This window comes from Elephas maximus, chromosome 8, assembly GCF_024166365.1.
Source record: "Elephas maximus indicus isolate mEleMax1 chromosome 8, mEleMax1 primary haplotype, whole genome shotgun sequence".
Lineage (NCBI taxonomy): Eukaryota > Metazoa > Chordata > Mammalia > Proboscidea > Elephantidae > Elephas > Elephas maximus.
Genome location: NC_064826.1, coordinates 79,530,046 through 79,554,166, shown reverse-complemented (window position 1 = coordinate 79,554,166; position 24,121 = coordinate 79,530,046). Strand labels below are relative to the sequence as shown.

The 24,121-nt window shown below is 36.9% G+C and overlaps 1 protein-coding gene across 8 annotated transcripts in view; it reads right to left on the bottom strand.

The window, feature by feature from the left end:
• HDAC9 (histone deacetylase 9) overlaps window positions 1-24,121 on the bottom strand; it is a 1,063,574-nt gene that overhangs the window by 402,722 nt on the left and 636,731 nt on the right. For all 8 annotated transcript variants that reach the window (XM_049893259.1, XM_049893260.1, XM_049893263.1 and 5 more), the window contains 3 exons: window positions 15,340-15,462; window positions 11,854-12,064; window positions 11,066-11,283 (listed from right to left, as the gene is read on the bottom strand). In XM_049893259.1, the coding sequence (XP_049749216.1) occupies window positions 11,066-11,283; window positions 11,854-12,064; window positions 15,340-15,462 (552 nt within the window). The remainder of the gene's footprint in view (window positions 1-11,065; window positions 11,284-11,853; window positions 12,065-15,339; window positions 15,463-24,121) is intronic.

Below are 24,121 nucleotides of genomic sequence, written 5' to 3'. Positions count from 1 at the left end.
TCTGAAATTGTCAGCAAACACGTAAGTACAAGTGTTTCTACGTGATTATGGAACTATGCAAAATGACTTTAAACTCATCATTTTTTATTTTGCCTCAGATTTTAAGACAGATTTTACTTGAAGAATCACACACAAAAATATTTTTTTCATATAAACGTAAAATTCTTCTTTTGAAAATATACCCTTTCCTTAAGCTCCAAGGAAACTAGATTTTAAAATAATGATTAAAATTTTTTATCAATTCAGAAACAGATTAGGTATGTACCAACTGTTCTCAAAAACAACATGCAGAGTTTGGAGGGCTTTCAAATTGAGAGGTCTACTTAGAGAAGAACTCCAGCCTCAAGTCAAAATATTGCATGTCATTTCACTTCTGTGAATTTTAGGGAAATAATCAGAAGAACCAAAATTGAATAATAAGAGAACAAAGATTTTGTAAATACTGGTTTATTTTTCACATAAATTAAAAGTCTAACCTGGAAAATATCACTTTTTTACCAATATTAAAAAGGTATAAAACTAGGCTAGATGGACCATGTGAATTCTTAATCAATACTTGTTTACCTTTTTAACTATAAACAATTGCCCAAAACAATGCCTGCAATTAAAGTATCATTTTGCTGGCTTGCAATACTTCCTAATATTTCCACAACATAAATAATTATTCCCTTCTGGAACGTAGACTGAAAAATTCCTCCTCCCAGCTGACAAGGAAGTTGCTCACCCACTCTTTCATTCCTTCAACAAATTTTTATTGAGCACTCACCATATGCCAGGCCCTGGGTAGATAATGGTCAGTTAGGCAAGATCCCATCTCTCAGTGGGATCTTAAAAATAAACACCTGAAGAGCGAAGCTTCATGTGGTAGAGAATAAAAGGGGCAGGAAGTGGGAGTTTGTGTCTACTCTAGTTTGGATGGGCAGAGAAGGCACCTCTGAAGAGGTGACATCTGGGCTGACGGAGACCCCAACAACAAGATTCAATCATGAGAAGACCTGGGAGCAAAGCATTTCATGCAGAACTGAACGTGGCACAACTCCTGCAGGCGGAATGAGATTCCCCAAAGACCTGGGAGGAGGCCAGTGTGGCTGGAGCTCAGCGAGTGAAAGAAAGGAGTAGGAGATGAAGTCAGTGAGAGGGCAAGGGCCAGATCACGACAGTTTTGTAGGCTATGTAGAGATGTTTGGATTTTATCCTGCAAACAACAAGGAGCAACTGGGGAGTTTTAAGCAAGCTTATGACATGATTAATAGCCTTAGCAAATGGGATCAAACATATCAAAGATCATGGAGATGGCACAGAACTGGGCAATGCTGCTTTCTATTATACCTAAGGTTGCATGAGTCCAAGACAACTGGGAGGCAGCTACCAACAACAGTAACATGACACAGTTTGGTTTATATTTGTAAATGATTAAATTTTAGGGGGGCAAAAGTGGAAGCAGGGAGATTGACCTTTCAGAACAGCGATTCCTCAGCAATAAAATGTAACAAAAGCTATCAGAGGCTTTTTTTTGAACAGAACACAAATGAGTCACTTTTCCTTCTTTTACAGCACTATGAATTTTATTTTTCTTTTTATACATAATAGTATTTTTTTCCTATAAGTATCTTTCAGCTCTTCAGCTGGCAGTACACTTTATTTCAAAGTTTTCCTCCTCTCCTTAAGATTAGAGAATAGAGGCACAGTAAGACATCCTTATTTTCTTTGAAAAACCTTGGTGGTTTGGGAGTGGGTCTCAGAATGGACAGTAGTTCAAAGTCGATGAACTTCCAGCCGCTTAACTTGTAAACCTCTCCCTTCTTTCTCCATCGATCAATCATTTGCTTTGGTAAATTGAAGAGCAGTGCAAGTTCTGTTTAAAATGGTCAACCAAGAGTTAGCCCTAGATGATAACTGTCACTTGGAAATGTGGGGCCAGTGTGGCCAGACTTTTCAATTTTCCAGAAAATGCCAGAAATCTAGATTTTTATTTGAAATTTTTCTATTTTTAAAAGATTGGTCATTAATTCCAATGCTTATTGAGATATCAGGTTCATGGGGTGGGTCCAGTCCATGCACTGTAGGCTTGTGACCTCTGCAAATAATCCCTTATGTTCCTTCTTGTTTGAGTATTCCATGGTTTAGATCATTTAGGGCTGATGTCTGTGTGCTTTTAAAACACGCCATTCCCCCCCAAGCTTGTGGTATGTTTTCTGCTCCCTACTTGGTCAAAAATGCAACTACTTTGCCAGGGGCTGGGGGTAGGGGTAGGAATTGACTTCAAAGAGGCAACACAGGGAATTTTGGAAGGTGATGGAACTATTCTGTATCTTGATTGTTGTAAACAGATAATGATATGTATTTGTCAAAACTCACTGGACTTTACAGCTAAAGGGATAAATTTCATTGTATGTAAATTATACCTCAATAAAAAATTCAATCACTCACTAATATTGTTCCAAAGAGAAAACAAGGTCTTCTTCATGATAATCTACAAAGACACATGAAAGGGCTTGAATAAAGTTCAGTGGTATGGCACACAATGAAGTAGCTTGATGTAATAATTAGACAAGTGGGGAATATATGTTTTGGAAATATTCTAGTACATCCAGACAACTAACTTTTTATAACATAATAAGGAAAACAGAACTGTAATGTTAGGTAGGGATAGATATACTGAGCTAGATTTCAGTAGTACTTACCACGTTTACAAAGTACTTCGTGATGCATTCTCTCATTTAATCCTCACTATTATTAAAAAAAAAAAATTTTTTTTTTTTTTAAAGCTTCTAGGAGCTGGTAGTCAGTTAAATGTTTGACTATCAGCCAAAAGGTTGGCAGTTCAAACACACCCAAAGGCACCTTGGAAGGCAGACCTGGTGATCTGCTTCCAAAAGGTTGCACCCTTGAAAATCCTATGGAGCAGTTCCACTCTTCACACACGGTGTTGCCATGAGTTGGAACTGACTCCATGGCAACTAGCAGCAATATAAGCCTCTAAGATTTAAGGTCAGAGAATTTTTAGACAAAGAAGTTGAACAGCTTGACCAAAGTTGCACAAAAAATGAATAATTGTTCAGGACCTGAGCAACTTCTAATTGAAAAAGCTATCAAGTAGTCTAGATTTTGCCACTTGTATAGACTTGCATTATATAGAATCATCTTTGATTTTAAGTATCTGTTTGCAGGTCCGTGAGCCATTCAAGCAAAAGAATACGTCTTCATTTTATTATTTCCAGTATGCAGCATAATGGTTGTTCATAAATAAATCTTTGTGTAACATCATCAATTATTCCATGCCAGGAAATTATTTTTTAGAAGTGAGTTTTTATCGCTGGTTGATATAACTACATTAATTACAACAGGGTACATTTAGGATACGGGCACATGGCCCTGGGTGCAATTCTGCCTAAAGGAATGGGAATACTCTAGGTCAGATGACATTTCAGTGTCACTATAATCCCTCCAATTTCCTAAGTGTTTAGAGAAATAGCAAAAAGATACAGGGAAAAAAAAAAGGGAACTGAAGTCAGGAACTTAGAAGCAACCAAAATTTGTAACAAAGAGACTGTTACACATTGGCGGCCTTCATGTCTACAAATCACTTAGCTATATTAAAAATTCCTTAGCAAGACTTAATTATTTCATTCTGTCAAATGAAACTATTTGTCAAGGTTGGAAAGCAACCGAATTATTTAGCTTCCCTCTCCCTTTGAACTGCCTGGAATCAACATCAGTCAAGCTACTCACATGGTTTAATTCCCGAGATATTTTTCTTTCCCCTCTTTTCTTACCTCATGGTCATGTCCAACTATTGTTTTTCTCATTCAATAAAAGCGTCTCTGACTAGATTAACAGTGCAGAGTGAAAAGGCAAGGTCGAGGTCCTTTCCCTTGGTCTTCAAGTTATGAAAGCAGCACTGGGAATGTTTGTGAATGTTACACATTAATCCACTGAAATGGTCATTTAGTTTCTTTTCCAAACACAGCATTTCATCACATCTAATAATAAATATATAATAATAAAGCAACAAGCCATTTTCTGTATATTATAAACCATCAACTTGTAATTACATGGTGAAATGCTTCTATATGAATTCTCTGTGATGATGTAAATTGGTATTGCAGCATAAGTGGTTTCTTTCTTTCTTTTTTTTTTTGAAGCCCAATACATACCTACAAGGATCTGTTTACATTGGGCTAATCATGTCAAAATAGCATCTATTTAAGGGTAAAGTCAAAGTTTCTTTTATAAACCTTTATAGATAGATAAATAATCTAGAAAGCTTTTTACTGTTATAAAATTAAGACTGCCTTTCAATGCTTGCTAAAGTTTTTGATGTAGTATCCATCTAACGGGCAAAATGTAATTCTAAATTGGTGATTAAAAGACTCTGCCTGGAAACAAGCTGTCAAATGAACACAAAGAAATTAAACCTGACAACAGTAATGCCTGCTTTCCTAAGTGAAAGTCTAGTTCAAGTTTCTACTCATCCATTTTTCAAAACCCCCCAAAAAAGGCATTTTCCAACCACCCAAAGATGAGATGCCAACATCTGCATTTTAGCTGATCTTAATGAAGTCAGTAGACTTCCAGCTTTATGCTTGGAACTCCTGTGAGAAGATGTTTGTCCAACCTAAAGAATAGCAACATAACAACATGAGAGAAAGGAACAAAATGGGGCCTGGCTGTAGTTGACTCTGCACTGCTTTGGAAAGCTTCGTAATCCAAAGGGAGATCTGAATGCCCTGCCCTCAGCTTCAAGTACAGAGTGAGTAACTGGATGGAGGGCGATGCACGGGAAGTTGTGAAGCGGGTCTGGGGAAAGAGACTTCTTCATTCTGGCAAATTCAAATCAATAAGATGACCTTCCTAGTCTTAATTTATTTTCTGCTTTGATTTCAATTGTGAATTTTCTACTTTTTGGCAAAAGTAAAATTAGGGAGAGCTTACCTCCTACTTGCTGCTAAAAACAACAGTGAGACAAGCAAGAGTAGTTAAGAACAGACTTTTGAGGCATACAATCAATGCCGGAATTCCAGCTCTGTTAACTGCTGTCACCTTGGTCCACCTGCCTAAGCACTTTGAAATGAACTTCCCTGATATTTAAAAAAAAAAAGTTCATCATGTTGAGGAATAATATGCATAAGAATGCTGGTATGGTGCCCAGCTCATTGTAGATTCCATAGGTAAAATGGAGTTGATATTATTTAAATGATGTTTGAGAAGGTGCTGACAACATGCACAGTGAATAAAAGTAGGGGAGAACGAGAGATACTAGGAGAAATAGGTGCAGGAAAAAAAAAGCAGTTAATAGTACATGGTCCCCATATACTTAAATTTTTAATCTGCCAACAAACAAGACATGGATAGAATGAATTACACTTATTAGAAGAAAGCTAATATGAAGTATTTGCTTACTTGAGCATATGAGGTGTGAAATCAAACTACGTAAGTTTTTTGAATATATGTATCTATATAACTGTTGTTCTTCAAATTAATCTCCTTGGGAAAATTTACACTTTTATCAATAGTACACAAAATAGTTTTGGAATTCTGTATTATTAGACCTACCTTCAGGTACACACACACACACACACATACGCATATCTATGCATGTTATGTTTTACGTGAGCTCAAACAAAGAATATACTCTCTGGGTTGCTGTGGATGAGTGGTTGGAGATAGGGAGTGGTATGAATCATGAGAGGTTGTGGAGAGCATGTAATATTTATGTTAGAAAATTATGTCAAGAAACAGAATACAACAGATATTACTCAAATAAAGGGTCACGTTCTCTTCCCAAAAAATCATGAAATCTCCCCATTTGCTCTGATACAACATTTGAGCATAATTATATTCATGCCTAGCTTGTCAGAATATAATATCTACCTGTTTTAATAAGGGCAACACAGGACATCTGCTAGGCCTCCCCTTTACTGGTCTTGTCTTAGATATATTTTTATTATGATAAAATAGCACTCATGTCAAAATGCCTAAGTATCATAGTAATAAATATATAATAAATACTTATATCTAGACTGTACCTTGACACATGTAAGATATCATCTCATGATTTATGTGGGTTTTTTTTTAAAGTGCTGGCTGATATCCAGTCACAGGAATGCACAAGGCATTCATCACACAGCATATAAGAAAGAAGGAAAGAAAGAGAAAGAAATAGAAAAAGAGAGAGAAAGAAATAGAAACAAGACAAGATAACACAGTATGATGGTTAATGTTATATACTACTTAGCTAAGCTATGATTCTCAGTGGTTTGACAGGCACTGGACTGATTACTCTTCCATAATGTAATATAATGTAATCACTTCCATGATGAGATCTGATATAATGTAATCACCTCCATGATGAGATCTGCTATGAGCAGCCAATCAGTTCAAAGAGGTATTTTCTTGGTGGTGTGGCCTGCCTCCAGTAATTAATAGATGTTCCAGCAAGGCTCACTCTCACTCTGGATCCTGCATCCAATTCAACCTTTGGTTCTTGGAACGTGAGCCTGCAGCCTGAAGATTTTGGGATTCACCAGCTCTGGCAGCCCCATGAGGCAGCAACCTGATGTCTGACCTGCCAATGTCTTCAACCCCTGCAAGGACGTGATTCAGGAGAAGCCTTCAGCCTGACACCTGACCCACGGATTTGGGACTTTCCAGCCTCTACAACTGCATGAACTATTTCCTTCAATTAGATCTCTCTCTCTCTCTCTCTCTCTCTACATATTTCAGTAGCTTTGGTCCCCTAGAGAACCTAGCCTAAGACCCATAGAGACGTAGTCTTATTAATTTCCTTCAAGTCTGCTATCCTAATATACAACGCACTGTATTACTGTTTAATGTTTCCCTCCCTACCACCAATAACGTAAGCCCCATGAGGACACTGAATATAGTTTTCTTAGTGCCAAAAACAGTATCTGGCTCAATGTAAGAATTCAATAATTACTTGCTCAATGGGTACATGAATCGGTTAGTATTTTAGTCAAATAAGCATGAAAGAAAAAGAGAATTTTCTAGAATTTATGCTCATATGGATTTGACAGAATAAATATGATAAACAAAGGTGTTAGATTCGGTATTAAAATTTTAGTTAACACAGAAACCATTAGCTCTGAATTAACGCTATTATATTAATACTATTGCAGAGAAATAATTCAAAGAATAATGTTATGGGGGGGTTATGTCAAATTATAACAAAAATGCCTGGGGATACTTTGGAAGACTTCCGCGCACCATTCAGTTAGTAATGTGACTGGAGACTTCCCTTTTATTAACTTAATTAGGCAGTGGTAAGAATACTCCTTCAAAACCATCAAATCTCCAAGGTACTGTGGTGTGTTTTGTTTTCATCAACTATATTTCTGTTTCGACAAGAATTAAAAAAAAAAAGTGGCAATATTTAAACTTGAAATGGGCTCCAGAGAAACTTACCATTACCAATACCCTCATTTTTTTTTTTCTTTGCTATTTTGTATTTATGGGGAAACTTTTACATTAGAATTTTTTTTTCTTCTAATAAGAAAAACAAAGTATACTGGCAAAAGTAACAGTCTTCTTTTGATGTCAGTGTAAGGAAACTTGATTTTTGAAGGCTCACAAAAATCTAAGTTATCATCACATGGACTTACTGCATATTAGCAATAGAAACTGTGTTATAAATTTCTGAACTTTTAAAATGTCTCAAAAACCAAAAGACAAATGTTTTAAGCCATGATTTTCTTACAGTTAAACTGCTCGAAACACTTTGGTGGCAACAGCATATTCAAACTGATGAGCAGAGAAATACATCATTCTGACAGGACTTCCTCTCCAGCTCACCACTGGCCTTTCTATCTTTAGCCTTTGTTTACTGGCAGGTATAACAATACAAATACCAGGTAAACTCATTTCAGGGGATAAATATTTTTGTTAAGGTCTTGAAAGCCTATACTATATGAGGCAAATAATTCCTAATATACACAAATTTTCCATAAAACTGTCATTAAACTGTCAGGCAACAGGTAGGAAAATTATACAGTATGAGAAGTAATATTTACATTGTGTAGTTATAACAGGTATGAATGATTGCTTTCATAAACGTGTTAAAATAATAGCAAAATATAAGGAAGTTCTCAAATTTTAATAAGTTAATCATTGGATAAACAATGCTTCTAAAAGTATAGGTTTGCGACTAATTTTTCTAAAGATTATTAGCAACTCAAACATACCATTACAAATCTCATACCAGGAAGGTCAATCATATTTGGTTGGATGTAGAGATAAATCTTTTTTTTTTCCTCCCACTCCATTTTTTGCTTCTCTAAACTCCTCAAAAAAGAACCATAAAAAAGTTGAGATGTAAAAAGACATTTTAAATGTCATTTGCATACCTATGTCTTCATGTGTGCCTATGTTTCCTGCTATAATAAATATCTCAAGAATAAGGACCATGCTTTTATGATGCTGCTTATTTGCTCCAACTTGAATGACTTCAATAAGGTTCATCCACTGAAACTGGGGAAAATGACCAAAATTACAGTTTCCGTAGTTATTTCTCAATGGGTATTTGATGGTTAAAGAGAGTACACACAAATGTATTACAGTAAAACCTGTACAAGCTGGAGCCTATGTAAGGTGGGAACCTGTCAGAGAAGGAAAATTCGAATACTTTCCACTAAAACGAGCAATAGTAAAGGGGTAAGACTGCACCCTGTCAAAGGTGGAAAAGTTGTGAGACCCATGAAAGCAAGGCTGTCCAATCGAACTCCGGCTCTCACAGGCTTCACTGTATAATACAGAAAATTGTTAGCTTTTGGCATCTAGGTCATGACCCTAACCCAATGTGAAATAATAGTCTTCATCACCCCATGGAGAAGGCTGAACAGTAGCAATTCACTTTTTGATGTTTCTATTGTAAATACTTCAGAATAGGAAAGAGGTTCAATATTTTCTTTAATAAGATTTTCTCTGTTCTCTCAGACAATTGAGGGCAGGTGAAATATTTTCAAAATTTGGAGAATGCCCAATGCACATATGCCATCTTGATTAAACATATGGAATCCATACTTAAAGAAAAGCCAACTGGAGACCTACTTGAGTAATCTAAACACCCAAGCTGAGAGGGGTTAACATATAAAGACCAGCTCCGTACTTTGAAGTTTTCTGGTCTTCATTTTGCCTAATTAAGACAAGATTTAATAATCAGACCACTGTACAAACATGTACCTAAAAGTACAGGTTTGTTTCTGATTTTAGGGGAAATTCTTAACAGATTCCAAGGAATCAGCTCCACATTGGAGAAGGTCCCTGATAAGATTTGCTTCTCTTGTTGCTAAAATGCAAATGCCTGCTTTTCATCTCAGTTTCTTCCATGTGACTGGGGTTAGCATCTGCTTGTCAAAATATCATGCATGATAAAAAAAAAAAATTTCTGATATGAGCACACCATCTGAATCTGAAACAGTGGCAACTCTAGGTCTTAAAAATGTATTTCAAAATATATTTAAAGATATTTATAAGAATCATTTTAGGAACCTATTTACCTGGTTAGTAGAATATGTCCATCCACATATTTCTAGGAAATGGAACCAAGAGGAACAGAAAGTATACCTACAATCCAATCCTGATTTTATAAATGAACCTAATGCCAGACCAATATATTATGAGGTGAGAAGTAGAGTTCCCAATCTTTAATTCAGCGTCAATCTCTCTCAATGAATGCTGAACAATTTTCAAAGAATATCTGTGTAGGTTTAAGTCGTGTTTTAAGAGACCACAGAACAAACATATAAAACTACCTCTACCACCATATAGCAAATGTACATAGTCATTTTCAAATCGATGAGCATTACATTGTTACAGAGAGATGAAAGTTAGTTCCCCTCAATAACTAATTCGTTTACAAATAATATGATAAATTTAGAGAGATGGTGTAGCAATAAAACAGATATCAACCTGATGATATTGGAACTACCTGCAATGCGGGTACTTTAACCTTTGACAAGGTTAAAGATGGCAGGAGAGTCAACTGTCTGCCAGTCCCCCTCCCCACTCCCACCTTCCCATTCCCTCACAAACATCTATGAGAGCAGCAGCAGAGGACTGGGCTGGAAGAATGTCAGGTCAGTACTAGTGGTCTTCAGCCCATATTCCCTTCATGGCCCTGCCTTTGTTAAGATACAGGCCAGAAAGAACAGAAAAACTCCAGCCTTGCCTGCAATAAGGTGAATACATGATGACACCCATTCTCCTACTGCCATTAGGAAGATAGTTAAACATTTTGCCTATGAGGTTTTTTCTTTTTTTAAACATCACACTACAATAAAGTGTTCAATTGCCTAAGCAAATTTCACCACCCAATGATCAGTCAACAGGACATCGTTTCTCAAAATAATGCTTCTTATGCCTCTATGAGATAATTTTAGGTGACACAATACAAAGGAGAGGGAATAGAATCTTTACATTCAGGGCTTTAACATATTCTAGGAATGAATATGTTGTAAATGTACCATAGCTGACAGTGGTGGCAAAACTGTATACCTTAATATCATTTCACTCATACATTCATTGAAAATGCTTTACTAGCCTGTCTGTTATCATTATATTGTAATCACTACTTCTTTGTGGCTGCCTGAGCAGGAGAATTCCTAAGGATGTGATGTGGTACTGACATCTGCTGTCCATTTCAGCCACAATAAGCTGCCAGAAAGAAATGATCACAATTTCCAAGAAACTGCTTCAAACACTTCATGTAATGAACTGAGGAATACTAAAAAATAAATACAAAATGGATGCATACAAGTCACCAAGAAATGCCTTATTAGCTCTCTGTGCCATCTCTCCCAACACCCGCATAAACTTTTTGGCGTGTCAATACTCCACATTCAACTCTGCCTCAACCCTTTTCTACAATACTAAAAAATGGGGCTCTACATGCACGTCTCTGTATGCTTTTGTGTATTAAAATAGGTACTCAAACAGGAACGATCTCCTTGATCTATAACTTCCATTTTGCTATACAGTCAGTCTTGTGAACGTAATGATGGTTTCCACACCAGTGGTTATGACATTTTGACTTGGTTTGGGGGCTTACTTTGTTCATGTGGATCTGCTGCTGGTATTGCTTCTGCTTCTCCAAGAATTGTTGATGCTGCTGCTGAATGACCAGCTGAGCCAACGTGCTCTGAGGCAAAGGTGCGGACTGGGTTCGATTCAGAGGTCTGTGACGGGGCAGTTTGTGGGTACCTCTAATTCCAGGTGAAATTCTCTCCTTTGTTGCCAAGGGAGATTGAGGATGTAAGGGAACGCCACCTGAAAAAAAATATATATATATACATATATAGGATATATATACATATATAGGATATATATAGGTATGTTGTGTATGCGTATATGTGCACACATAATTTTTTATTTAAGATAAGACAAGAATCTACAGTTGTGTATGCGTATATGTGCACACATAATTTTTTATTTAAGATAAGACAAGAATCTACAGACAATAGACATAGGATAGATAAATTTTATGACAAGTAGTGATACTACCAGGCAAACATCAGAAGAAGGTTAGATTGGGGGGGAGAAGATAAAAGTGCTGAAGCATAGAGCAAGTATGCATCTGCCAAATGCTTCACCAGTAGTTCACTCTGGTGTGTATGAAAGTTAAGTGAGGCTGTGTGTGTGTGTGTGTGCATGCACGTGTGTAGCTCTAGGGGAAGAAATAAGGATAATACCCTTTCCCACCAGTACAAAGTGTGGGGGGACCCTTGTACAACACTGTAAATCTTTACTAGGGTCTTAAGTTAAAGAGACTATTTACACCGGATATCTGAAAAAATATAAGCTCTAATATGACCTATAAATGATTCCATTGCTAATTACCAGAAACGAGAAGCTTTTGCTGTCTCATTTGTTCTTTCAACAATAAATGCTGCAGGAGAGCTTGGTGGCTGCTGTTGGGCTTTCCCTCTAACGTGACGTGGGGATGGCTTGAAGATGCCGGGATGCTGCCCCCGTACTGCCCGGGCAGAGGAACACCTTGCCTGAGTGTCTGGGTCTCACATTTCTGTTTTTCTTTGAGAGAATTCGAAGCCTGTGTCAAGAAGTAATACAGATGTTAATCCTCTTCATTCATGTGAGCCATTACGTCTTTACATCATTAGACGAGTTTCTTACGCCATGATTTTCCAAAACAAAAACCCCACGTTACCCAATGGTGGAGCAGAGAAAATGGATAACAGCATGTCTTTTAAACTGAGTGAATTAACAAAGGAGAAATACAAACAAAATGAAACTCTGGAGTGAATTTAGCATTGGGTATCATTGTGTTGAGCTTAAATGAAAAAGTTTTTTTTTTTTTTAACGTTAAAAATCATGCTGATTTCTGCCTTAAGAAACGGGGTCAATTCCTAAGAATATATTAAAATACACTGCTTTAGTAAAAGGTAGGTTGGAAAAGTAAAATTTATTTGAACAGCTAAAGACTACATTATAGGGATCTGGTGTTGTTGTTAGGCACCTTTGAGTCAGTTTCGACTCATAGTGACCCCACATAATAGAATAGATCTACCTCATAGGGATTTCTAGGCTGTAATTTTAAAGGTCTGTAATTTCAAACAAAAGGAACAATTCTCCTGTTCTCTGCCTTTCCTCTGATAAGTTCACAGAGCTGCAAGTTAAAAAATATTTAATTTTTAAAATATAATCATTTAAAGAACTCACTGAAAGATGTTAAAAAATACACAGGAATCTGATTTAAACATGTATTTTACATTAATTCCTAACAGATCCTCAAATCTCTAAATATTGAAAATGACACTGCAGATTCTTTGTTTTATGAAGTAAACTAAAGTGAAATCAGATATCAAATAAAAATGCTATTAAGAACTTGAAATGTATGATAACATAGTAATAAGGCAATAATAATTATATCATGAATAGTAATAACGAATTATCCCAGTGAAACGATTTAATGAATGGTGGTCATTTTGGTGTTGCAAAAGCAGAAGTCTAATACCTCAAAATTATGTGGCATGTTTCTTTTCAAAACTTGTGTTTCATCTTTCAAAATTGCTGTGCACCAGGGAAGCAAAGCAATTTTTAGTGATGGAGAAATTGCAGGACAAAGAGGTAAATGGTTTGTCTGAGTAACAGAGCAAGTCAATGCAATGTTTAATCTAGATGTGATTCCCTGTCCTGGCCTCTTTTCCTTAAAATTTCCCACTATTCAGTGGGGAAATGGAATATTAGAGATCCCTTTGCCAAAGGAATGCTAAGCTTGAAAAATTAATTGTGATGGCCCCATCCACACCAAAATGGAAGCGAAGAAAAATGAAACTTCAATCCAAACCACATCAGTTTATTCAGCCAGTGGTACCAAATCATATTACCATTGAAACATTAAATGGTCTGGCTTTAGTACTTGGTCCTTTGGGAAAAAATTCTCCCTAACCACATTAAAAGTGGTGTGTGTGTGTGTGTTAGCAGGGAGGAGTGCTTTAGAACATACAAAAGTACTGGGAATAAATTACCTAACCATGTGTCATCAAAAGTTTTTGTGTTGGTATTCAGTTACCATCAGAAGAGACAGGAAAAAGAGAAATCAAAGAAAAAAATAGTTTTTAATAAGTGAAGACATTAAAACATTATCTATGAATACTGAGGTTTAGTTTCATTCCTAATTCTTTTGTTCTTTTCACTAGAACTAATTTCACATGCTTCATGTGAAATTTCAAGGGCAGAGCACCTAGATTTTAAACATTTCTTCTTTAATCCCTAGCTATGAAGTGACATGCAAATTTTGCTTTCTCCCCAATGGTATAAGATCATTTTATCACATGAGATAACATTAAACTCTATTACAAACACCAGATAAAATACCTCTTAGATTAAGTTTAAAATATGCACTGATACAATTATAAAATTTATCCTGTAAACATGTCATTATAGGTGTGCTTACGGATAAATCAGCATACATGCCTTATATTCTGAAAATAGAATTAAATATAAAATGGCCAACTCTTCAGAATTTTCTGATGCAGGAAATATCATAAAAGATGTGAACCTGACATGCTGGACTCAGTGGAACACTGGCTGCCAAAGACTGTGAAAACTGGTGACAAGAGCTGAAATGAGTTTTGCTTTAAACCAAATGTATCACATGACCTCTATACCAGTACAACTTAATTTACTAATGTTTCACAGATGAAATATTCTGGGTAAGGCTCACAGTCTTCTGCAAGGACCAAAACTTACATAATTTTAGAGAATATACGTAAAATAAATAGTAACTACTTCAAGCTAAGAGGCCCTAGTGGTGCAGTGGTTAAAGCACTTGGCTGCTAAAAAGTCTGTGGTTCATACCCACCAGCCACTCCATGGGAGAAAGATGTGGCAGTCTGCTTCCGTAAAGATTTACAGCCTTGGAAACCCTATGGGGGCAGTTCTACTCTGTCCTATAGGGTTGCTGTGAGTTGGAATCGACTTGGCGGCAGTGGGTTTGACTTTTTTTTTGGTTTACTTAAAGCTATCTTCAGCTAGTAGAAAAACTACATCCAAAAGATCCTATTTCAGTTTGTCAGGGCTTTTAAACTAATTGATTTACTTTGAACCTCCCGGGAATATTTTAATATTGTTCTTAGAGAGTTTCTACAGATACGTATTCTTCGGTAACACAGAATCAGTAACTTAAATTTCCTAAATAAAGTCATTTACATTAGAAGCTATGCCTCTCAGCACTGGTCTGGGTTGAGATCCAGAACGGCCACTGACGGGATCTGTGATCTTTGGCTTCTAACTTCTTCAAGTCTCAGCTTCTGTAAATGTAGACTGTAATCTCTGTTTCACAGGATGGTTGTGTGGAGCTACCAAAATGAATTAGCTAGAGAGTTTTTTTTCTTGTTTTTTTTTTTTTTTAACTCTAAAGCATTATGCAAGGAGCACTAGTGGTACAATGGTTAAGCACTCAGCTGCTATTCAAAAGGTTGGCAGTTCCAACCCAGCCAGTGGCTCTTCGACTCTACTGGAGAGAAACCTGGCAAACTGTTCCTGTAAAGATTACAGCCAGGAAAACCTTATGGGGCAGTTCTACTCTGTCACATGGGGTCACTATGAGTCAGAATCAACTTGATGGCACCCAACAACGACAAAGCATTATACAAATGGTAGTTACTATTTTTATGATATTATGCTAATTTGTGTAAGTCTTCAAAATGAAATTATACTGAATCAATTTGAACTCAGCAGAGTGAAATGGAAGTTGACTCAACCACGTTTTTAGCAAGTTTAAATATCTAAGAAATGAAAGGGAGTCACTGCTAGGAAAATCTCTCTCAGAGTGGTGTCAGCTGATACAGTGTAATGACTTACATTGAGCTGGGATGGCACTGCTGGAAGTCCCAAGGTGATGTTGGGCAAAGAAGGAGAGGTATAAAGACTTAATAGGTTCATGGAATCTTCGTGGATTAGAATGCGTTGCTGTGAAACCATTTGCTGTAAGAAAAAAATTAAAAGGAGAGTCTCAAACTATCACAATACCATATTTTTACTGTAAAATTGTCACACTTCAAAAAATAAGTGTAATAGTATCATAATTATGGGTAATATTTAAGTATTTATTTTATTCTTTCTATATCCATGAGTTAGACATAAAAAATAAAATAAAAATTTTCTTCACCAGACATCATAATAAAAAGCTGAAGAAAGAACTGTGTTCATTTTGCAAAATCCGTTTCTTAAAAACCAGCTCTTATTGAAAATATGCTATTTGTCATCTATTGGTAAAAGTACAATAATCAAATTGAGTAACTCTGAAAAGTATATATACTTTATTTGTACTAATGTGTGAAAAAATATGTTTACAATGCTGCAGTGGCCATTATTTTCATACAGATTACACATTATTTTACTGATTGGCAATAGCACACAAGAAAATCTTAGGTTAAATATCACTATATAAGACTTCTATAATGATAATATCTGTTTCCTTTTTTTAATATAAATTTTTATGAATAGACAACTCTGTGTAATGTTTTTAAATCATTCATATTCAGAAAATAAAGTAAATGTTATAACATTCTGAGTTCCCTGTGCCACAATAGCCTTCATTTACACAGAAATACCCTGAATGTTATGGCATCACACTGATTTTTACAACAAATACTGTTTTTAAATCCAATACTAAGAGTCATGCTTTCTCACATGTGGCCTAATATGGCTGCTTGAATTACATTTTCTGTTTAACTCTTGCTTCCCTCCCAGAACTTTTATACAATAAGAGTTACAAAGGTCTTATTAGACTAAGGAACTCTGGCCTGATATGGTCCCCAAGGGAACAACATCCCTGAAAAAGAATACTCCATGTAACAGTATGACACAGTGACTGCTTTCTTCCTAAACAAAAAGCATATGGGACTCCAATAATAGACCACCTCCAAGAGGGATATTGCACACACGGGTTTTGACTAAAGTAAATATAATAACTTGTCAAGCATGTTTGGGGGAGCTGTAGATTTTCCCGTGGACAAACCTGGGATATCAATTAACTGGGGAAAATATCATGTGCTAATACAATGCAACCTCAGAATGTCACTGAAGAGTGATGCTCCACCGAAACACAGGATGTTATTCCAAAACATCACCTCAATCATGTGTTTGTTTGGAGATGAGTCTGAGCCTTAACATAATAAGAGTAGACGGTTAAACGTGGAGCCTTCTCGTTGCAACTTGGAAATCCAAGCAACTCAGATTTTTGCTTTATCTTAAAAGAACAAGTCCAATATTTGTGCATGAAAATTAACAGGTATGTGGAAACCACTAACATTACATTGACTTTATATGCAGCCATTCACTAACTTAAAGTTGTCCGAGATACCCTATCATGAAGATTGTTGGAAAGGATTTTATCATAATAAAGTGTAAAATTGTGATGTTATTTTAGGAGCTGTCAACAATAGTTACCTATTTGCTCTACTTAAAAAGACAAGCCTCTATTGTGCTTTTACAAATATGCCTTTGAAATAAATTTTAAATGTAGAATATATACCTGAACAAGAAGTAAATATATTTTATCTAGCTTATTGGCAGCAAACAGTCATTTAAAGTAAAAGATCATTCCGCTCAATTATTTGTATTCGCAGAAGAGAAAACAAATGTAGAAAAACAGGCACTTCGAGTAATTTATCATATTCATTCATTCTCACAGACCTGGGCTATGACGTGGACCGTGGGAATGACACCAAAAGATCCCACAGATCTCACAAAAGAGATTATCTTCGTGTCCTAAACAGAACTTCGGCCATATCCTGCCACCTCATCACAAGGAGCAGGAAATGTCATTTCTTCTCAGAAGTAAAAATGGCAGCAACATACTGGCCGCTCACACGGGTTTGACTAAAGCAAATTTAGTTGGAGATATTTTTACTGTGGTGTTGCAGACTCCTGCAGTTTCATTTAAAAAAAAAAAAAAAAGACTTGGGATGGTGCCTCCACTTCCTGGAACAGTGTATTGATTTTCAGCAACTACCACAAATCGCTGGGTGGTACAAACCATTCAGTGCTTAACCTCTAAGTGAAAGGTTGGCAGTTTGAACCCACCCAGAGGTGCTTTAGAAGAAAGACCTGCTGATCTGCTTCTGAAAGGTCACAGCTTTGAAAACCCTATGGAGTACTTCTACTTTGCGGCACATGGGGTCACCATCAGTCGGAACTGATTCAGTGACAACTGGGTTTTTTTTGTGCCATGTGCCTTGCCCTGTGTTGGGTTTTTTTTCAGAGGCTAGACTATTCTTGGAGCCCTGCTGGTGCAGTGATTAAGAGCTTGGTTATTAATCAAAAGGTTGGCATGTTCAAATCCACCAACTGTTCCTTGGAAACCCTATGGGGCAGTTCTGCTCTGTCCTAGAGGGTTGCTATGAGTTGGAATCAACTCAGTGGCAACCGGTTTGGTTTTTGTGAACATTTTCTTCACAGGCACTCTCTAGGTACCATTCTGTTCATTTTTATAGATGAGGAAACTGAGTGATTTCCCCAGTCATGCTCCCAAGTGGCATCAACAAAAAAGCTTTTAAATGTAATTTGTCTTCAGGTGCTGCTGCAGACTACACACCACTCCGCGGTCATTGTTGGAAGAGAGAGGAATCATAAAAAGTACGGAGAAAAGTAGTAGCTTTAGAGAAGAAAAGGAAGCAAACTCAGGCCCTAAGGTTTATGGAAAGGAATACAAGTGTGCAACTGGGAGCCTGCTGACCTGAGCAGAAGAAGGTCCTGGGGACTTTACAGATGTGAGGATCTTCAAGTCAGAGACCATTTTTGAGCTTCCTGAGGAAGCAAGCTAAATCCGGTGTCTCCCAAGCCCGCTGGGTAGAGTTGGTTTTTCCAACAGAAACTGATTGGTATAGTATCACATCATAGACCATTAGGGACTTAGGGGTCACTCAGTTTAACTCCTTCAATTACAGATAAGGGAACAGATTAAGAGTTTATGTAGATTTCCAATGGCCTAGAATTACAAATGACAGAACTGGAGAACAGTCCTCGTCAAATTATCTTCTTTAAATATAGCTTCCCTCAACTGGGCTTTTGATAGGACTAGTCTGTCTGTTCCAGGTTAATGTCTCTTGGTGAGAATCTGGAGCTGCATTCTACACTACTAACCAAGTGCACCCAGATCTGAAAGCCAAACGAACAGGTGGTGAGGGTAACGTGCCACTCAATGAAGACGCCTAACCAGTACTCCTGCAAGGCTGGAAAGTCACCCCACCTTAGCAACATAGCAAGCTCACAATTATTTGCAGGCCAAGCCAGGATTTTTCCAGAAAGTAGTTTTGAAACTGATCCAGCCCTTAAATCAGGGCTGAGTTAAGATGCCAACAGTTCATACCTTAGAACATAAGAAAGATGGTTTTAATCTGAAACACTTTCAGAACCACAAAGTTTATAGTTAGATAAAATGCAAATATTAAATTATAAATGACTATTACTTAACATTCATAAAACAATTAATGAGGAACTCCTCTATGTTAGATTAACGGTGTTAGGTGCTAGGTATACAAAGATGCCCTATACCACGCAAGTTCACATGTCAGTCAGGTGCACAAAAAAGTAGAAAACCAACTCGAGTGACTTGTGATAATTACTAATTAAAGTATGGTTAAAGCATTTTGATGGCACAGAGAAGGGTGTCTATTTTAAACCAGACTTTGATGGCTAACTAGCATTTTGCCACAAAGAGTACGATGTTGGGAAGAGGTAGATGAATTCAGCCAGGTGTTGGGGAAGTACAGGCCTAGTCACATTTTAATAATGTCCGTCAAAATTTTGACTTATTTTTTCACCATCACGCCAACTGAAAGGATATCTTATGGAGACTATTTCCAATCCAGATGAATAAAATATACATAGGCGGAAACATTGTGTCTCTCAATTAAAAAAAAAAGTTGTCACATCTATTCCATCTTACAGTGACACTTACGGGACACAGCAGAACTGCCCCATAGGATTTCCAACCTTGGTGGCATAGTGGTTAAGAGCTACAGCTGCTAACCAGAAGGTTGGCAGGTCAAATCCGCCAGGCGCTCCTTGGAAACCGTATGGGGCAGTTCTACTTCGTCCTTTAGGGTTGCTATGAGTCAGAATTGACTGGACAGCAATGGGTTTGGTTTGTTTTTGTTTTTTTTTGGTAAATTTTTATAAAAGCTGACTGCCACATCTTTCTGCCATGAAGTGGCTGGTGGGTTCAAAATGTACCGCCCTTTCGTTTAGCAGCTGGGTGCTTAACCACTACACCATCAGGGCTATATATTTAGTCATTGAAATCCAGAATCTGGTTTTAATTAGAAAGGCCCAAAATCTCTTCAAAAATATACCACTGGCAAAATTAGAAAAATAGATGTAAAAAGCTGACAGGTATTTAGAAAGGTAAGAACCCTCACACACTGCTGGCAGGTGACAGACTGACACAATTCTGGAAGGAGACCTGGCACTATAAAACAAAGTATTACAGTACACATCATGAGGGTGCTGAGGGTGATGGCCAAAGCATATACACTGAAGCAATTTTGGGTGGTGGGCAGGAATGAATGGCACCTGGGAATTCACTTGGAGGATGGGCAAGTAAAGTAGGGCAGTGCCCACTGGGGAGGATTATGCCATCAAAAGCAAACCACTAGATGTCTACATTCAACATAAAGACTGCATCTAAAAACACATGCTTAGTAGTAAGAAACAGAACGAGATTGATAACACCATGCCATTTATACACATTAAAATAAATGGCCTCAAAGCAAAAAGAAAAATATGATATAAGAACACATACAAAGCAGAATACACATTAAACAGCAGAGAATGACTACCTATGTGGGCAAGGAAAATGAATGTGGTGAAAGCAGATACAGAGGAAGGAAGGGAAGAAGAAAGAAAAGGAAGGAGGGAGGGAGGGAAGGAAGGAAGGAAGAAAACTAGATGAACAACTTTTTCACTCTTGAGGATGAAGAAGTCAACTGACTCCTTAAAATACTAGTTTTATAAATAACAACCTACTTTTTAAGATGCTCATAGGAAAACTGAAATGTAGAATTTTCACTTTTCTGCATGTTCAAAATTTCCTACAGTATGCATGAAAGTCAGAAAAAAACAAAAACAGAGCGTTGGTGAGAAACAGTCTGGACTAGTAAAAGGCACTTTGGTCTGAGATGTTATACTTGAGGCTCTACCACTTACTGGCTTGTGACTCTGGGCAGCCACCTATCTTCCCTGAGCTTCAGCATAGACTGAAAAGAACAGCACAGGCTGGTGTCTACACCTCTGCCTAACTCTATCAGTAAACATCTGTGCCTATTAGAACAGCATCCAGGAAGACACACTTCTATGACTCAATCCACTTTGCCTTTGAGAGGTCCCAAATCCCCAAATCTAGATTATCTAAAAAGAAGAGAGCCACATTAAAAACAAAAACAAAACTCTTAATCATATAATGTTTGGCTATGACTTGCATAGCAATTTCCATGATAGTATTTATTTTCTACTCTTCTTTCAGGCAGCTGATAGAAAAGTAAAACCCTCAGGTAATGAAGAAAATTGTTTAGGTGGTAAAAGATCTCAACCTTTCATTTTTATTGGACACTCAATAATGTATTACTATAAAATGACTGCGGGACCAAAAAAAAAAAAAAATCATTTGACATGGCTTGCTTTGAGTTTAAAAGGCATTGATGTTTTGCTAAAGATTTTGCTTTACAGCATTGACTCGTATTATTCCCAGTATATGATTCTTTTGTCATAGCAACTTTCTTTCCCTGAGGGGAGGAATGGTATTTTACTTGCTGCCATCTAAAACCATAGCTCTACACCCACTCAGAAGGGAGCATAACATTTACAGCAAATGTCACAACAACTATTACGAAACAATAGGCAAATGAGTCATGTGAGATTGGGGCAAAAACAAGTGACATTTCAGATGATTTTAGAGCACTTAACCTTATTATTACAATCCTTTTTTAAAATCGCTTGTATCTGCTGGAAAAAATTATTTAAAAAATTGCATAGCAGGGCCAGCCACTAATGTTCAACTAGAAATAAACCAGCTGGCTTGGCTACCGTTAAAATAGCTATCAAATAAATCTACCGAAGCTAAAGTAATGGTGTTGATAACCATGGAAACATTTGAAGCCACAGGCCCACAGAAATTAACAATAAAGTAAGCAGACAGGTAAAGACGTCTCTGACTGGAGTTGGAAATAGAAAGCCCTGAGGTTTCAGCTCCTCAACCAAGTTTACAAATGAGTAAAGCAAGTAGCTCCAACAATCTGAGTCCGGGGACTGAGCATATGTAAGAAATAGAAGAAATGGAACAGAAGTGGTCAGAGCAGATGGAGACTCACTCTCACATGAGAGTTGCTGGCTTGAAGACAAACACGCTAATGAGTTTTCCCTACCAGGAGTCAGCACTGATAATAACAACAAAAACTGAACTTGCTTTGCACATCACCATTTACCACCTGCCTCCACATCACTGATTCCTAACAACAAAGCTGTTGCACTAGGTATGACTACCTTTTACTAGGTAAGGAATCCGAAGTTGAGGGGAAGCCTGGCAATCTGATCATTGATGACAAAGTTGGTGGTGCTGGTGCGGGGTTCATGCTGCACCTTCTGAATGGAAAGGCCATTATTTGAACTACATTGTACTGTTCCCTGAGCCTTGATTTAACTGAGTAGTTTCACTTTCTACTTCTGTCCTAGCCTGTAATCTAAATGATACCGAACAAGTTTAAAAAAAAAATATATATATATATATATACACATATACATATACATATACGTGTGTGTGTGTGTGTGTGTGTGTGTGTGTATATATATATATTTTTTAAATCTAGGCCTTAAGATCCTTAAATGCAGCCTTACTTTCCCATTTCCTAATCAGGAAGGTAGGATCCCATTAATTTACATGACTCCTGAAATAATTATGTGACATGCTTTTCTACTTACAGGCCACAGAATAAAGGGTTTGTTTGAATATACATTGCTGTACTATTTTAAAATGAAAACTCACCTGTGCTACTCAAGCAAGGTGGTCGAATGAATCGATTTTGTAAATGGTGAAGTATGCAACTAACTTGGTTTTTGAGAGTGCAATTCATGATGTAAATCATTTGTACCCCCAAAATATTTCTGTTAATAAGAAATTATATGCTATTATTAATCTTAGAAAACCTCTGAAAGAATCACACTAAATTCTAAATAACTATTAATCAATAATGGGCCGAAAATATTTCTTTGGCTCTCTTCTGTGGTTTAAGTGGAAGCAACTAGTGTTACAAAGCTAGCGTATTAATTTGCTGACAGTCTTGGTCTGAATTCTGCTGTTTCCTCACCTATCCAGTATGAATTACGCCCCACATCTCTGTAATTGCCATGCAGGAGAAAAACACATGTTAGCCATCAGCATTGCATTTTTGGTTCTGGGCCACAGAGAGGCTACCCATCAGTGCATAAAGGTCTGCCCACCTGGCCTTCTGGATCATAGTTCAGGCACACAATTAATTCATTATGAGGTAAGTCGCTGCTTGCTTTTGAACTAGTCATTCCCGCTTTGGAGGTGAATGTCCTGTCACTGACCTGAAGAAATACCTCTACCCTTTCAAACTCCATTAAATCACATTTCCTTCTGTTTTTTTCTTTTTCTTTTTTTTAAATGGTGGGGGTGGAGGGAAAGGTTTGTAGTGACAGAATATGTTCAACAATTTACTGAAAAGCTGGGGCATCTAAACAGATAATTGCGTCACTAAAAATTTTGGGAATATAAAGCAGATTAAAAACATATATGCAAACTCCTTTAATTTACATTCTCCCCTGTATATATTTTGAAATTTAAAGGTAAAGTCACACAATCTAGGACACTCAATTTAGATTAATAAGTCAATAAAAGTCTTGAAGTAAAGAGAAAATTCTTGCCTTTTCCATTTCTATCCAATCTCAGAAATATACATTTCTTGGATGTCCTTATATGTTGTACTAAGTACTATACGCACATATATATGTATTTATGATAAACTGATACATGTATCTTTGTCTTCAGTACCCACCAAACCATGTTACCCCCCTTCCTTGCAACTACTAAATTTTGCATTTATCATTCCTTTGCCTTTTTTTAAATACAGTTTTACTACACATTGGAAACCCTGGTGGCATAGTGGTTAAGAGTATGGCTGCTAACCAAAAAGTCGGCAGTTCGAATCCAGGTGCTCCTTGGAAACTCTATGTGGCAGTTCTACTCCGTCCTATAGGGTTGCCATGAGTCAGAATCGACTTGACGGCAACGGGTGTTTTTTTTTTTTTTTTTACTACTCATTGCTGTATGTGAATTTAATAAAATACTATCACATGGTAAGTGGTCCTCTGCAACATTTTGGACTCAACAATGTGTTTCTAAGATTCATACATGCTGTGGTAGATACTTGTAGTATGTCATTTTCATTTTCCAAGGGAATAAAATACATCTAGAGCTTGATTAGAACCCAGGTTCTTTAGTGTTTCTTCAATTACTGAGAATCCATTCTTCAAACTGAGAGGGAACTGAAATCCAAAAATTTTCAGAAATACTTGTGCCAAGTGGTTCTTTCCTGGAAATTGATTAAAGGGATGTATAAAACTG